Source organism: Pimephales promelas, chromosome 3 (genome assembly GCF_988280905.1).
Source record: "Pimephales promelas chromosome 3, fPimPro1.hap1.1, whole genome shotgun sequence".
In the NCBI taxonomy this organism is placed as follows: Eukaryota; Metazoa; Chordata; class Actinopteri; order Cypriniformes; family Leuciscidae; genus Pimephales; species Pimephales promelas.
In genome coordinates this window covers 12,004,543-12,019,214 of record NC_142771.1, presented here as the reverse complement: position 1 = coordinate 12,019,214, position 14,672 = coordinate 12,004,543, and the positions used below count along the sequence as shown (strand labels likewise).

General features: G+C 35.0%; 1 protein-coding gene across 1 annotated transcript; it reads left to right on the top strand.

Moving 5' to 3' along the window:
• Positions 1 to 78: 78 nt before the first annotated feature.
• Positions 79 to 12,794, top strand: tspan34b (tetraspanin 34b). Its single transcript, XM_039662790.2, has 8 exons — positions 79 to 216; positions 6,467 to 6,545; positions 8,601 to 8,816; positions 10,080 to 10,154; positions 10,291 to 10,398; positions 10,507 to 10,632; positions 10,732 to 10,824; positions 12,109 to 12,794. Exons 2-8 carry the CDS (start codon positions 6,489 to 6,491, stop codon positions 12,163 to 12,165), a joined length of 732 nt encoding a protein of 243 aa, XP_039518724.2. The 5' UTR covers positions 79 to 216; positions 6,467 to 6,488; the 3' UTR covers positions 12,166 to 12,794.
• Positions 12,795 to 14,672: the final 1,878 nt, after the last annotated feature.

The window sequence follows — 14,672 nt, the reverse complement described above, 5'->3', positions numbered from 1 at the left end:
CTACACGCATTCATTCCGCCCACTCTCTCCCTCTCCAGAGAGAAAAGGAGGTGTGTGTGTGTCACTCCTACCCCCACCTGTTCACTCCGGCTCTCAGCAAAAAACCATCCTCACACGGGCGACAGAGAGGGAGAGAAAACAGCAGGCGCAGGTAGACGGACACTCACTCACTCAGGGATTTACAGAAGCTGTATACATTCACACATTTCATTAGAGGTAAGACTTCTACTTTGTGGAGCTTTTCTATCGTGAAAATACCGTTACACCTTAAAACACCGTTCAAGTGAAGAACGTAAACGTGTTATTTTAATGACCTCTGCAAACAGCTTAGGCTAACGTCTGACTGGATATAATTCAGCTTTTCCTTCATGTTTAGTGTTTTGAATATGTGTGTGTGTGTGTGTGTGTGTGTGTGTGTGTGTGTTTCGTTAATGTCCGTTCGGGATGACTGAGGTCTCAGGAGAGACTCGTGCTGTTGTTTTGATTTGTTTAGTAACGTCACCTCACTGTTTTTTTCCTTGGAGTCATTAACGTTACTGTTTCTCGGAGCTGTAACTCTGGCAAGTCTTGTTTCTCTCTCACATCTTCACATTTTACACACAATGATGTCGGATATTATTTATCGGCTAATCTGCAACTCGCCAATATCTTGCAAATATGTAAAACAATTCTGTTGAAAGTAACGTTAGCCTACCGCAATAAATTTCTTCAGTACACCACAGCTGTGTTTGTTTGTTCAAATAAGACCTTTTAACAGTAATTGTGAAATCTCTCTGTGAATTTTGGGCGTTATCTCTCTCTCCAGTCTTTAATGTCACATGATCCTTCAGAAATAATCCCAATTGGATCATTTGAGACTCATATTATCAATGTTGGAAATTGTTGTGCTGCTTAGGGAAGAGCGGGGCACAAAGTAACACTTTTTGACTTTGTCAATTTGTGTAAATCTATTTAGGGTTTAGAGTATTTTTTTTCCCCCACATTAATTTCCCCACATGTCTAGTACCATTATGTGGTTTTGTTTTATTAATATAGTGTATACTTTTTTCTGGATTTACCCTGAAAGAATGGAAGTGAGATGCGACAACATGCCCCATTGGTGGGGTACATTGTAACATCGCCATTTAAGACCATAAAATGCTATCTGATCTAATAAATAAAATATGCAAGTCAAACCAAAATATTTATTGAATACATTTTTTCATATAAAATAATGGCATTTTTTTAATAATTAAAAGTAAACTAATTTTTGAGTTTGACAACAAACACTACGGAAAACACAGCTATACAGCATAATTCAAAACAAAATAATATTTAGTAATTTCTGAACATTGACTCTCAGTCTTTATTTACATGTTTCTCTTGTTTTCTCAACAGAATTCATTAAAAGTATAGAATTGAATGGCATATTTCTAATACGCCTTATTCACGGCAGCGCCATCTTTGATTTTTAATGAGAATGAAAGCGAGGCTGTGAGGGATAAACTTGCATCTCTTCAATGGGCTGTACTGTTATTTAATGTGTTTTCGGATTTTTCTGCTCATGAAATACTGGAAAAATGTCTTTCCAAGAAATTTCAGTTGACAAAAAACTCCCGACAATGTAAGCTGTGGAAAATTGTATGTAATCTAGCTGCTTTATTCAGCTTTTTACAGCAGATGCCATTGGAAACACGGTACGTCTATCCCTCACAGCCTCACTTTCATACCTGTCATGGCGCTGCTCTGAATAAGGTCTATAGGGGCATTGTAACGCTGTGCCCTTAGCCTCTTTTTTTTAGGATTCATTGATGAATAAAACTTGAACATATATTATTCAAATTTGAAATCTTTTCTAACAATATAAATCTTATCACTTTTTTTAATCAATTATGAAGGAAAATATGAAGGAGCACAACTTTACTATATATATATATATATATATATATATATATATATATACACACACACACACATATATATACGTATATACACAATGTGCAGAAGAGACTTCTTTCAAAAAAACATTAAAAATATTAATTTTTCCTAACTTTTGACTGATAAACACACACACACACACAAAAAGGTAGCAAATGATTACCAGAGAGAAGATATTTATAGGAAAAAATCATAATTCACTAGACATTCAGGAGTGATTGAGACTATAGTCAGTAATGTGGTGTAAGTAAACTTTTAGACCTCAAATGTGAATGCAGTGATATAAAACAAAGATTATTCTTTTGTTAATTTGATTTATTTTTATCTTTTTATCTAAGGTTTTATTATAATGGACAGTTGAAAATTAATAACTGATACTTAACCTGATATTAAACAGCCACTGGTAGCCTATATTGTGTCTTGCACTATATCAAAGGTTGCATGTTGTCTTTAGCCGTCTCCATTTCTCCCTAAAAGGTCCCAGTCCCCCGAGCTCATGTCCCATGCACAGCCACACATAACCCACTTTATCTTTTTTGCTACCGTTTTGTTAACATGCACTGTTGCCTGTGATTTACCTCTGAATATGTGAGTCAGGTATCGAGTTTCAGGTGATCCAAAACCAGATTAATCACGCAGAACCCGCGGAGTAAACATTAACACACTCCTATGAATGATTTTCAAATAGGAAAAACAAGCGTACTAGTGTGTGTCCTGCAGGCACAGATCTGAAAAAGCATTTTCATTTCAAGGCTAAAACACTTTTAATGTGTTTGTTTATCCCATATGTCACCATGGTCATAAAGTCTCGTGAGTGACCAAACTAATTATACTTGACTGAGTTCTCCTTATTGAGGAAGCAAATGGCGGGTTTTTAGTAAATTGCTTGTGTTTTAGATGTTCATCACATGACAAATCAGCAGACTGCTAAACAGTGACCTGACTTTTGACCCTCAGATGATAACGTCATTGTATTAACTCATCCTATGTTTGCTCAGACAACTTTCATGCTTATACAGAAACAACTTGTTTCTGTATAAGCATGAACGTTGTCTGAGTTAGAGTCTGTAAGAATTTTTAATGTTTTTCTGCACATTAAGGCTGCATTTATTTGATCAAAAATGTAGTAAAAACTTTAATATTATTACAATTTAAAATAACCGTTTTCTTTGTGAATATATAGTAAAGTTTATTTTATTCTTGTAATCAAAGCTGTATTTTCAGCATCATTCTTCAGTGTCGCATGATTCTTCAGAAATCATCTGACGCTCAAGAAACATTTCTGATTATTATCTGTTATGTTGTGCTGCTTAACATTTTTGTGAACACCGTGATACATTTTGTTTCAAGATTATTTGATAACGATAAGGTTTAAAGGTACGTCAGACTTCCTACTTCCGCTAATTTAATTTCGCTAGCAAAGTGAAGTAGCAGAGTCTGGTATTACCAGGCTAGTTTAAAGGAGTAGTTCACTTTTAAAACAATCTTTGCTGATAATTTACTCACCCCCATGTCATCCAAGATGTCCATGTCTTTCTTTCTTCAGTCGAAAAGAAATTAAGGTTTTTAATGAAAACATTCCAAGATTTTTCTCCATATAATGGACTTCAATGGGAACCAAACAGTTCAAGGTCCAAAAGACAGTTTCAGTGCAAACTGCAAACTGTTCAAATGGCTTTAAATGACAGCAGACGACGAATAAGGGTTTTATCTCACAAAACAATCGCTCATTTAAAAAAAAAATACGACGAACGAAATGAATGAATTGACTCGGGGAAAAATTTGTTCATTTTGATGAACGAGTTCGAACAGGAGAGTCACGAAACTCAAACTTTGGGGTTTTTTTTTTTTTAAATGAGCGATCGTTTCGCTTGATAAGACTCTTATTCCTCGTCTGGAATTTGAACAGTTTGCAGTTTGCACTGAAACTGTCATTTGGACCTTGAACCGTTTGGTTCCCATTGAAGTCCATTTAATGGAGAAAAATCCTGGAAAGTTTTCATAAAAAAAACGTAATTTCTTTTCGACTGAAGAAAGAAAGACATGGACATCTTGGATGACATGGGGGTGAGTAAATTATCAGCAAAAGATTTTTTTTTTTTGATTTCATTTGAAATATAAATCTTTTGTAACATTACACACACAGTGTCACTTTGATCAATTGAATGCATCTTTGCTGAAAAACTGAATTCCTTTCAATGAAAAGTCGAAATAGATCTTCTGACAAAGTGATCTGACTTAAGATTTTCATCCTCATAAAATAAAATTAAAGTCTCGTGTATAATAAATTACATTTTACAACCTAAAAGGAGTTTGGAGTCCTAAAACATTTGATGTCCAGTGATGATATAAACTGATCTGCTATTCTATTGGCTCTGGGCAAATCTAACAGCCTGTAATTGTGAAACTTGCTGCATCAATATGGCTTTATTGATGATTTTTAAATGTTTATCTCATCTGTCTTTGGACAATGACCCGATCAGAAGCTTCTCTTCATCTTGAGCCTGAACAAACATCTGAGATGTGTCCTTTGGATTGACTTTGGCCTGGTTGTGGATGTGGCAATAAAAACCTATTTAAAGACCTGTACACTGTAAAAAATATATATAGTTACTGTATGTTTTTTACATCGCTTTAACAAAATAAGTGAAGTAAAGGCCTCATACGTTATCTCAGCTTGTAGCAGGAAGTGATGCGCAACTTACCAGCACTTATAGATGGTCTTATTGGTGGACAATGACAAAGCAGAAGTGTAGTTCATGAAATGAGGCTATTTGTGTTAGTGTGAGATCTGGTTACTGCCACGTACAGTAATGCGTGCAGTGTGTTCTGTGTCGAGGATTTTACATTGTGTTTTACAGGAAATGCTCTTGTAAAATCCCCTCCCTTTGTTTCCGTGGAGTCACTGGCAGTCATTGTTTTGGCAACATAAGCAAAATTTACATTTGCATTTAGTCATTTAGCAGACGCTTTTATCCAAAGCGACTTGCATCTGAGGACTAATACACAAGAAGTGCTCAAAATACAAAGTTCAAACATTGCTCAGAGTAGCATAAACCAGACAAGTGAGGATTTAAAAAAATATTTCTTTTCCTTTTTTAAATTTTTTTTTTACAAATACGTTAACTCCAGAGAGCATTAATTATCATAAAGAAAAGAGATTTCGATATGTTGTCATGTAAAATAATAATTTTTTTTAGGTAATAACAATGTTACAATTTACAAAATAACTGTAATTTAAATGGTTCTAATAATTTCAATGTAACTGAACATTAAACACAACTACACACTATATCAAGTCTTCCCCTTTTCTCATTTTCTCAAAAACGCATAAAATAGCACTTAATTTCAACATTTATATTTATATTTCAACCTATGCAAAGCATGCTGGGAACTAGCAAGCACCGTCCAGTTTCAGTAAACGCAAATCATTCATGTAATCCAACACAAACAGATTAAGTAAACTTAAATTTTACATATATTTAAGCTATTAAGTTTGGAAAATTGTGTTGCTTAAGCTCATTTTAATTAAGTAATTTGAACTAGCAGCAAAAATAATTTTCTTCAGTGTATATATATATATATATATATATATACCACACGACAAACATTTATATAGTATTTATATGTACATAAAGCAAGAAACTCACTGACTTTCTGACTGATTTTCTCACATTTGAATAGTGACCTAGAATATACTGGCGAATCCGGTTATTTCTTATCTCAAACTTTTGGACCTCGCTCTAAGTTTGGAAGAGCAAAGGAAGGTTTTTGTCTCGCTCCCATTGTGTTCCCTATAACAAGCTCAAAGACTCTTTAAATATTAGCTCAGGTTCTTGGCTCTATTCACAGCCCTATTAAAACACGGATCTAACCTTTAAAGAGAACTGAATAGGGCGTATATATGGACGGTATTGATATAGGTATATTACGCACCTTATTTAAGTTACACAAAGGTTGACGAAACGAAAATTATTTCCAAGTTCCTACAAAAAGTTGATATTTATTCATAATCGTCAGAAATTAGCTGACCATTAACCTTAGGTTATGTACATAATGCGATGTGAGCACTGTTTGTTTGTAATAAAATCTCACTTTTGTTAACCGTGGTTATAGAAAGCTGCCCTGCCACTTCAAATGAGGCATGTCTTTGGAGTTTGGAAACTCTGTGTGTGTAATAGTTTAAGTTTACACTGTTGGAGTGTAACTTGTTAGCGAGTCATTTCCTGTATAAGTGACAGACTCGGTTTGCAAGGTTTGCATGAAGCTCTGACCTGCGAGAGCAGCGTTTCGGGGTTAACGAGAGTCGTAGTTAAATCAGTTACTACAGCAAAACCACCGTCTTTTCCCCACAGCATTTCCTGGACCGCGTCCTTTGTCTTGCAAAATCATCCAAGCAATTGTGTTTAAAATATTTTCAGCTTCAAAACTAAAAGTTTTTATTTTTTTTTAAGAAAACAGGTGAGAGTTCTGGGAAAACAAAAGTCTCCAAGTATAAAAGTATAAATGTTCTTTAGCATTAATTCTTGTCTTCTTTTTTTTTTTTCAGGTGCCATATCCATCCTATAACAATGGGCTGCTTTGGATTTTTGAAAACGATGATGTTTATCTTCAATGGTATCATCTTTGTAAGTAAAGCTCATGCTTGTTTTAAGAAAAGTTATGTTCTGGTTTATGCGTTGCACATGTTCCTCAGCATGCTAATAAACCGAAAAAAGAGTAGTTCATTTAAAAAAAAAAAAAAAAACCTTTGCTGATAATTTCCTCACCCCCATGTCATCCAAGATGTCCATGTGTTTCTTTCTTCAGTCGAAAAAAAATTAAGGTTTTTGATGAAAACTTTCCAGGATTTTCTCAATATAATGGACTTCAATGGGGTCCAAACGGTTCAAGGTCCAAATAAGAGTTTCAGTGCAAACTGTTCAAAGGGCTTTAAATGATTCCAGACGATGAATAAGGGTCTTATCAAGCGAAACGATCGCTAATTTACAAAAAAATAACAAAGTTTAAGTTTTATAAGCACAAATGGTCGCCTTGCTCTGTTCTGTGATGCGCGTTCGTGACTCTCCTGTTCGAACTCATTCATCAAAATGAACGAATCTGAGTCAATTCATTCATTTCATTTGTTGAATGAACCAAATGATACAAATATTTGTTCATTTTGTTCATTTTTTTTGTGAATATGTGATCGTTTCGCTTGATAAGACCCTTATTCATCGTCTGGAATCGTTTAAAGCCCTTTGAACAGTTTGCCCTGGAAGTTTCTTTTGGACCTTGAACCATTTGGTTCCCATTGAAGTCCATTAAATGGAGGAAAATCCTGGAATGTTTTCATCAAAAACCTTCATTTCTTTTCGACTGAAGAAAGAAAGACATGGACATCTTGGATGACATGGGGGTGAGTAAATTATCAGCAAAAGTTTTTTTAAAAGTGAACTACTCCTTCACAAGTCGGCGTGAAACGGAAGTTTAAATTGTCATTTTTTTTCCTTGTTGTGACGTATATCCGAGTGAAACGGCTTCTGAAATTAGAAAAAAATGTAGGGTGGGGCTTGAATTCGTCCTTCGGGAATTGATTGGAACGTTGGAGGTTGGCCGTTGCAAACAAAATGGAGGCAGATTTGAATGCGATTCTCTGAGAGGCGGTGCATCGATAGCCACACCCTCATCGGATCTGGCCACACCCTTTCACCATTGCACGGGACCGAAATAGAAGAGAGGTTGTTTCGATGGGGGAGGGAAGGGTAATATATTTGATTTAAAGATTTTAAGGGTACATGAATTTAAAAAAAAATAATGAAGTGCACAGATAAATCATTTATAATAAACACTACAATATTACATATAAAAAGAAGATTTGTCAAATTTGATTTCATGCCGACTTTAAAATAATTCTATGAAAATCATTTCAGGTTTACCTGCTTTAATGGCCTGTGACTGTTTCCTTGTTTTGCATGAAGACAGGTGCATCTAATGTTGTATATAGTTTATTTCAATCCAAAACATCTATTTACATTTACGTTCTCAGCGGGTATATACTGAAGGCCAAGGGCGATGAAGGGGGTTGCTTTTTCTCCAGACCCATAGACAACAGAAAAAACAAGCAAATCATCTCATTTTCATGTGGTTAAGCTGGGTTGGATGCAAATCATATTGCTGCAAACGTGACTCTTTTGTGCAGACTCAACAAATATCTTGCTCAACAATGACATTCAGGCATTTAAGTGTGGTCCAAATACATTTGAGGGCCTCTATATGTTGATTTGAGGGCGTTTTTATGCTTTTTTGCATGTAAATCTTTCTTTAGAGTATAATATTGCTGTTTGAGCATGAAAAAGGTCTGCAAAGTCACTCCAGGGGGAGTTTACGCTGAAACGCCTCCATTGTAGTATCACATTTCTTCCAGGAACAAACAGTGTATATTCTTCATTTAAATAATTCCCTTAAAAGGCATGATTGGCCTGACCAGAGTTTGGTTTTTCCAGCTAAGATGCCTATGGAGAGTTTCTAGACCACATTGGCTGCGAAATCATTTTTTCTGCCGTTAGGGTGCGTTTAGATTTCTAGTTTACATTCCTTTAAAAAAAACAAGTATTGTCTATTTGTATTCCATGCGGACTTCAAGACATTTAAGGCATGTTGATGGAAGACTAATGTTGATATGATGTGCTTTTGTGGTGTAGCTGGCAGGAGCAGCTATTCTGGGAGTGGGGATCTGGGTGAAGGTGGACAGTGGATCTGTCCTGGGTCTTCTGCAAAAAATCCCAGAATCTCCAGGTCAGCTGGGGCAGGTCCTGAATGTGGGATATCTCTTGATCGCGGTGGGCGCTGTGCTACTCGTCCTGGGCTTCCTGGGCTGCTTTGGAGCGGTCCGAGAGAGCAGGTGTATGCTGCTGCTGGTACGTCAACATCACGTCTTTATGCATATTATATCATATATCCAATATAATGTTATATGAATATCATTAGTGTTAGACCTTTAAAGGAGTAGTTCACTTTAAAAAAAAAAAAAACTTTTGCTGATAATTTACTCGCCCCCATGTCATCCAGGATGTCCATGTCTTTCTTTCTTCAGTCGAAAAGAAATTAAGGTTTTTGATGAAAACGTTCCAGGATTTTTCTCCATATAATGGACTTCAATGGGGGTCCAAACGGTTCAAGGTCCAAATGAGAGTTTCAGTGCAGCTAAAAAAAACTTTAAGTTTTATAAGCACAAATGCTCGAAATTCAACAAACGAAATGACTCGAAAAAAGATTCGTTCATTTTGATGAACGAGTTCGAACAGGAGAGTCACTAACGCTCATCACAGAACAAAGCAAGGTGAGCATTTGTGCTTAAAAAAACAAAGCTTTATTTATTTATGAAATGAGCAATCGTTTCGCTAGATAAGACCCTTATTCATCATCTGGTGTCGTTTAAAGCCCTTTGAAGCTGCAATGAAACCGTCTTTTGGACCTTGAACCGTTTGGTGCCCATTGAAGTCCATTATATGGAGAAAAATCCTGGAATGTTTTCATCAAAAACCTTAATTTCTTTTCGACTGAAGAAAGAAAGACATTGACATCTTGGATGACATGGGGGTGAGAAAATTATAAGCAAAAGTCTTTTTAAAAGTGAACTACTCCTTTAAATGCAAATCAAAAGCTCGAAGTAAATGAACATAATGCCTTTATTTGATCAAAAATACAGTACAAACAGTATTACTGTGAAAAATTACGTTTTCTATAGTAATATATTTTAAAATGTAATGTATTCCTGTGATGAAAGCTGAATTTTCAGCATCATTACTCCAGTCTTCAGTGTCACATGATCCTTCAGAAATCATTCTAATAATTCTAATTCATTTCTGATTATTATACATGTTGAATATTGTGCTGCTTCATATTTTGGTTGAAACCGTGATACATTTTTTTTTTAGGATTCTGTAAAAAAAATTCAAAGCATCGTTTATTTGAAATAGAAATATTTTGTAACTTTATAAATGCCTTTTTTAATCAATTAGTGTGTCATTGCTAAATAAAAGTATGATTTTATTTAAAAAAAAATCTCACCGACCTCAAACTTTTGATCTGTAGTCTATATATATTTAATCAGTTTTTCCACAATATACTGGACTTAATTTCATATTTGTTCATTCATTCAATTCGTCTCTCCTCCTCAGTTCTTCATCATTATTCTGATTGTCTTCATCGCCGAAGTTGCTGGAGCGATTGTGCTTCTGGTCTTTAAGCCTGTGGTAAGTTTGTACACATAATATTTTCCACAGATCTCTTTGTCCATGCAGAAGGAAATACTATAAGGCCAAGGCACTCAAGGCACTTTATATATAAACAATAACACAACACTTAAACAACCTTGTTTGTATATTTCAGGCAGAAACCCTCATAAATCAGCTGGGAGATGAAGCTGTGAAAGGCATCAGAAAGGATTATGGGAAAAACGCAGACCTTACCGGACTATGGAACACGACTATGACAGGGGTTTGTGACGCTTTGGCTGAATGAAAAGAAATACAGATTTACAACAGAAACATACTCAAAATTATACAGAACCTTGACAGTCTCGTGTTAAATCTGACTCTCCTTTAGCTGAAGTGCTGTGGATTCAACAACTATACAGATTTCACAAATTCTTACTTTGTGAATGACACCAAGGTTTACCCAAATCAGTGCTGTAGTAAATTTCCCTGCAATGCGAACGCAGCCATGAACTCGGTGAGGACAATATTTATATTCGTTCATATGCAGTCTAGAGGTTTTGCGCACTCTTTGACCTTTATATTCGTGTATCTTTGTTTTCTCTCTCTTTCTCAGACTATACCAGGTTGTTTCCCAGCACTCAAGAAGCTGGTAGATGATAACGCAGTTGTCATCATAGCTGTCGCACTGGGCATCGCTGCTCTTGAGGTACTAAATACTTTATTTCTGTCAATCATTTTAGAAGTGAGGAAATCTCATACTGTTTACTATGGAAGCTTGTGTCTGCGATACGGTTATTGCGACATTTAATCTAATAATTCAGACTTTTTTCCCCTTATTTCGAGTTAATATCTACCAGTTCGTATCACGTTACGACTTCACCCAGGGGAACGGGAACTCAACCCTATCAACCCACTATTCTGAGTTTATATCTTACATTTCAGACTTTTTTCTCATATTTCCAAGTTTCTATCTCATAATTCAGACTAATTATTTGTAATTCTAGGTTTATATTTCACAATTCTCAGAAAAAAAGTGAGAATTGCTAGATTGGCTATAAACTCGCATTTCTGACTTTTTATATCTCACAATTTGGAGTTTATAATTCCAAGTTTCTATCTCACAATTCAGGCTATAATTTCGCAATTCTGAGTTTGTATTTCATATTTCTGAGAAAAAATGTGAGAACTACTAGATAGGCTTTAAACTCACCATTTCTTTCACAATTGTGCATTTATATCTGACAATTCGTAGTTTAGAACTTGCAATTGCGAGTTTATTTTTAATAATTTGACTTTTTCTTGCAATTCTGAGTTGACTCATAATTTAAAAAAAAACAGAATTGTGAAATATAAATTTGCAATATCGATCATAAATTAAATTTTCAGTTATCCCATTAGAAAAAAAAGTATATATTTTGAATTTTAATCAAGTTTTGTGTAAAAAAAAAAAATCAGACATGTATAAATGCATTCACGTTTCTATGAAAGATTACAAAAACAAATCTTATTTATATATATATATATATATATATATATAGGCGCATTATAAAAATATAATGCGCCTAATGAATCATGTACCAAATAAGACTAAAGACATTTATTAGGGCCAGATGTTTTTGGGGTTAAAAAAAAATAAGACTGCGGTAAAAAATGAAAACCTGCAAGGTCTTGAGATACATTTTCTTAAATGTTTGTTTCTTTGAAGCTGCAAAAATGTCAAACACGTCCGTCTAGCACGTGCTTACATTGAAAAACCATGTGAAAGTAATGAGGTGTAATTGTGCAGATGCTCCCTTAAAAAAATAAATGTAGTAAATTTTGATTCTCTGTTAACTTTAATGGGTAATGCATTTATTTCCTTTGTTAGGAGAATAATTACAAACGTAATATACCTAACTATAACCACGTATATATATACAAAGCCCTTTATGACGGTAATGAACTTCTGTGACGTTAATGGTATTTATTTCTCTCTCTTTCTCATTTTCAGCTTGCGGCGATGATTGTGTCCATGATCCTGTATTGTAAAATAGGGTCTAAAGCTTAAGCTGATTAATGTCTCACTTTGACTGAAATATCTGTCTGATGACTCCTCTGTTACGGAGGATGAGGGGGATCAAAACCACATCACTGTGACTTCTTCAAACATTTCCAGATGTATCAAACAAACAGACTTTGCAAGTCGCCCTGAATGCCTTGAGTGAAAAATCAATTCAGACTGTTCAGCCTAAAATTTGAGAGTTTTGAGAGATGCCAGTTTTACTATAGTTATGTTTAAGTAAGCAGTTTTAGCTGTTTTAATGCTTATTGTTTCCCTCAGAGTCAGACTATTTTTACTTTTTTTACTTTGCCTATGCAATATATTTTCTTATTTAAAAACAGACTGCTTTGTTTAATTGCAATACACCCATGGCATTTTTTTTTGTAATTATGAACTGAAAGGTTTTCCTACTCGTTATATGTATAATGACCAAAAAAAGGCCAAATATTTTCTATCAAAAGTTGCTGATTGTAATTTATTGTAAAATTTTTACAAGCCATTTAGCCTGTTCATAGCAAAGCACAATGTTCTCTCGTTCAAGTCTGTGGTGTATCGTTTTTACAACAACCAAAGGAAAAATTATATCTAAAATGTTCATGTTTATTTTGAAAATAATTATAAAGGAAATATTTCAACTTGTTGGTGATTGTCATTTCTTTAAGTTCAGCTCCTCTAATGTACATGCAGCCTAACATTATTGCAAATCACATGATCATATTTTATGTCTTGCAAGGACATTTTTAAAACATTTTGTATCTTTTTTAGAGTTCCAAGATGATTTTGCAAAAGAGGATGCATTCAGAGAGCTAACAAATCATGGGTTGAAAATGATGGATGAATAGAGTATCAAACTCCAAAATATATTAAACTAAAAAAGATTGTGTGGTCACAATGTGTTGGTTTTCTGACTAAACTGCTCAATTATAATATATAGCCTAATTTTTCTTACTATTGCCCTTTACTGGAGTAAAGAACTGCTTCATGTCTCATAGGCAGGGCCTGAAGTTAACTTTTTCGGCCACTGTGGCAGGTGGATTTAAAAATTCACCTGCCACAGAGACTTTTTACCTGCCTTTTTTTTTTTTTGCCTCATAAAGGTGAAAAAAAAAAACCCAGGAATTTTACAATATTGTTCTTTAACTTGTAAGAATACACACATTTAAGTGCTGTCAAGTAATAATAACTCTAAAAACATACATTTTTTATTCATTGATTTTGACACACACAACATTATATATATATATATTGATGGCTGATTTAGTCACTGTGATAGATGTGACCAGTAAAGGATAAAAGAACACGGAGGCAGCAGGCTACTGCAAACGTTTAGGGGTTTATTTCCACAGGATGGGGTTACAAAAGTAAAGCCAATGCTAACCCAATGGTGGTAAACCAAACATATGGTGGTAAACCAAACATACCAAAAATCAAATAACAAAAAATAAAACATCAACATACAATTACGATGGGTTACAGCATTTGCCTCTCAAACATTTACAGAGGCCAAGGAGGGTTTACAGAACCCGTTCTCTCACAAAACACTAACTCCTTGGTGGCCAGCACCAATTAACACATAAAGGGGGATATAGAGATATAGAATGGCCATTACACACAATAAACGAACATGAAAACACCCAATATACATAAACAAACACCTCAAATGGTACTATCAAATGACATCACTTAATAAATATACTTCTTATAAACAAACAAAAGAAAAGCAACCAAAATAGTCCTTGGAGTTCCCCCGGAGAAGAAACCGGAATGGTTGTGGCCCGATCATCGGCCGGAACCATATAAATACGTCCAATGTTTCCTCTCAAACCCCTTTTGATGGTGCACAAGCTCACAGGTATCCCAAGCAAACAAACAAAAAGAACGGTAAGTATAAACTTAAACCTTAAAGAGTGTGCGCACTTAACTCCATACGAAAGTTTAAATAAAGTTTATCAAACCAAAATAATGTTGTTGTGTATTCTTTACTGTAAACAAATTCCATTCAATAAAAACTCAAACTGACCTGAGCCAGGCTCATCAACATCCGCCACAGTGACGTAGATCGGTCTTACAGCTTTTAGTTACAGCGTTCAGGAACCGTTACCTATGAACTAAATTAATATTGTAATTACTGGTAGAGTTACCGGGCACCGGACATTTTCTCACCGGTTCCCAAAATGCACACATCTGTTGAAATGTCATTGTACTGTAGCCTACATCAGCGTAACATTATCTCATCCTATATCTCACCAACAGTAGTACTCGCACATCCAAACATAGTCAGAAAAGGGCCTCATCTTCTTTCTGATCGCATGAACGTTACGAAACAACAGTCGCGGTCATAAATCAGCCGCTCATGAGCCTTGCCATTGTCCACTTTGTATTAAAATATCTTTTACTTTTCTTTTTCTCATCCTCATCTTTTTGTTGGTTGTTTGCTTCAGCTGGCCTAAAGTCCAACGCAATGGCGGACTTCGTTGAAATGTAAAAATCCTAATGAATTACTCAACACATAA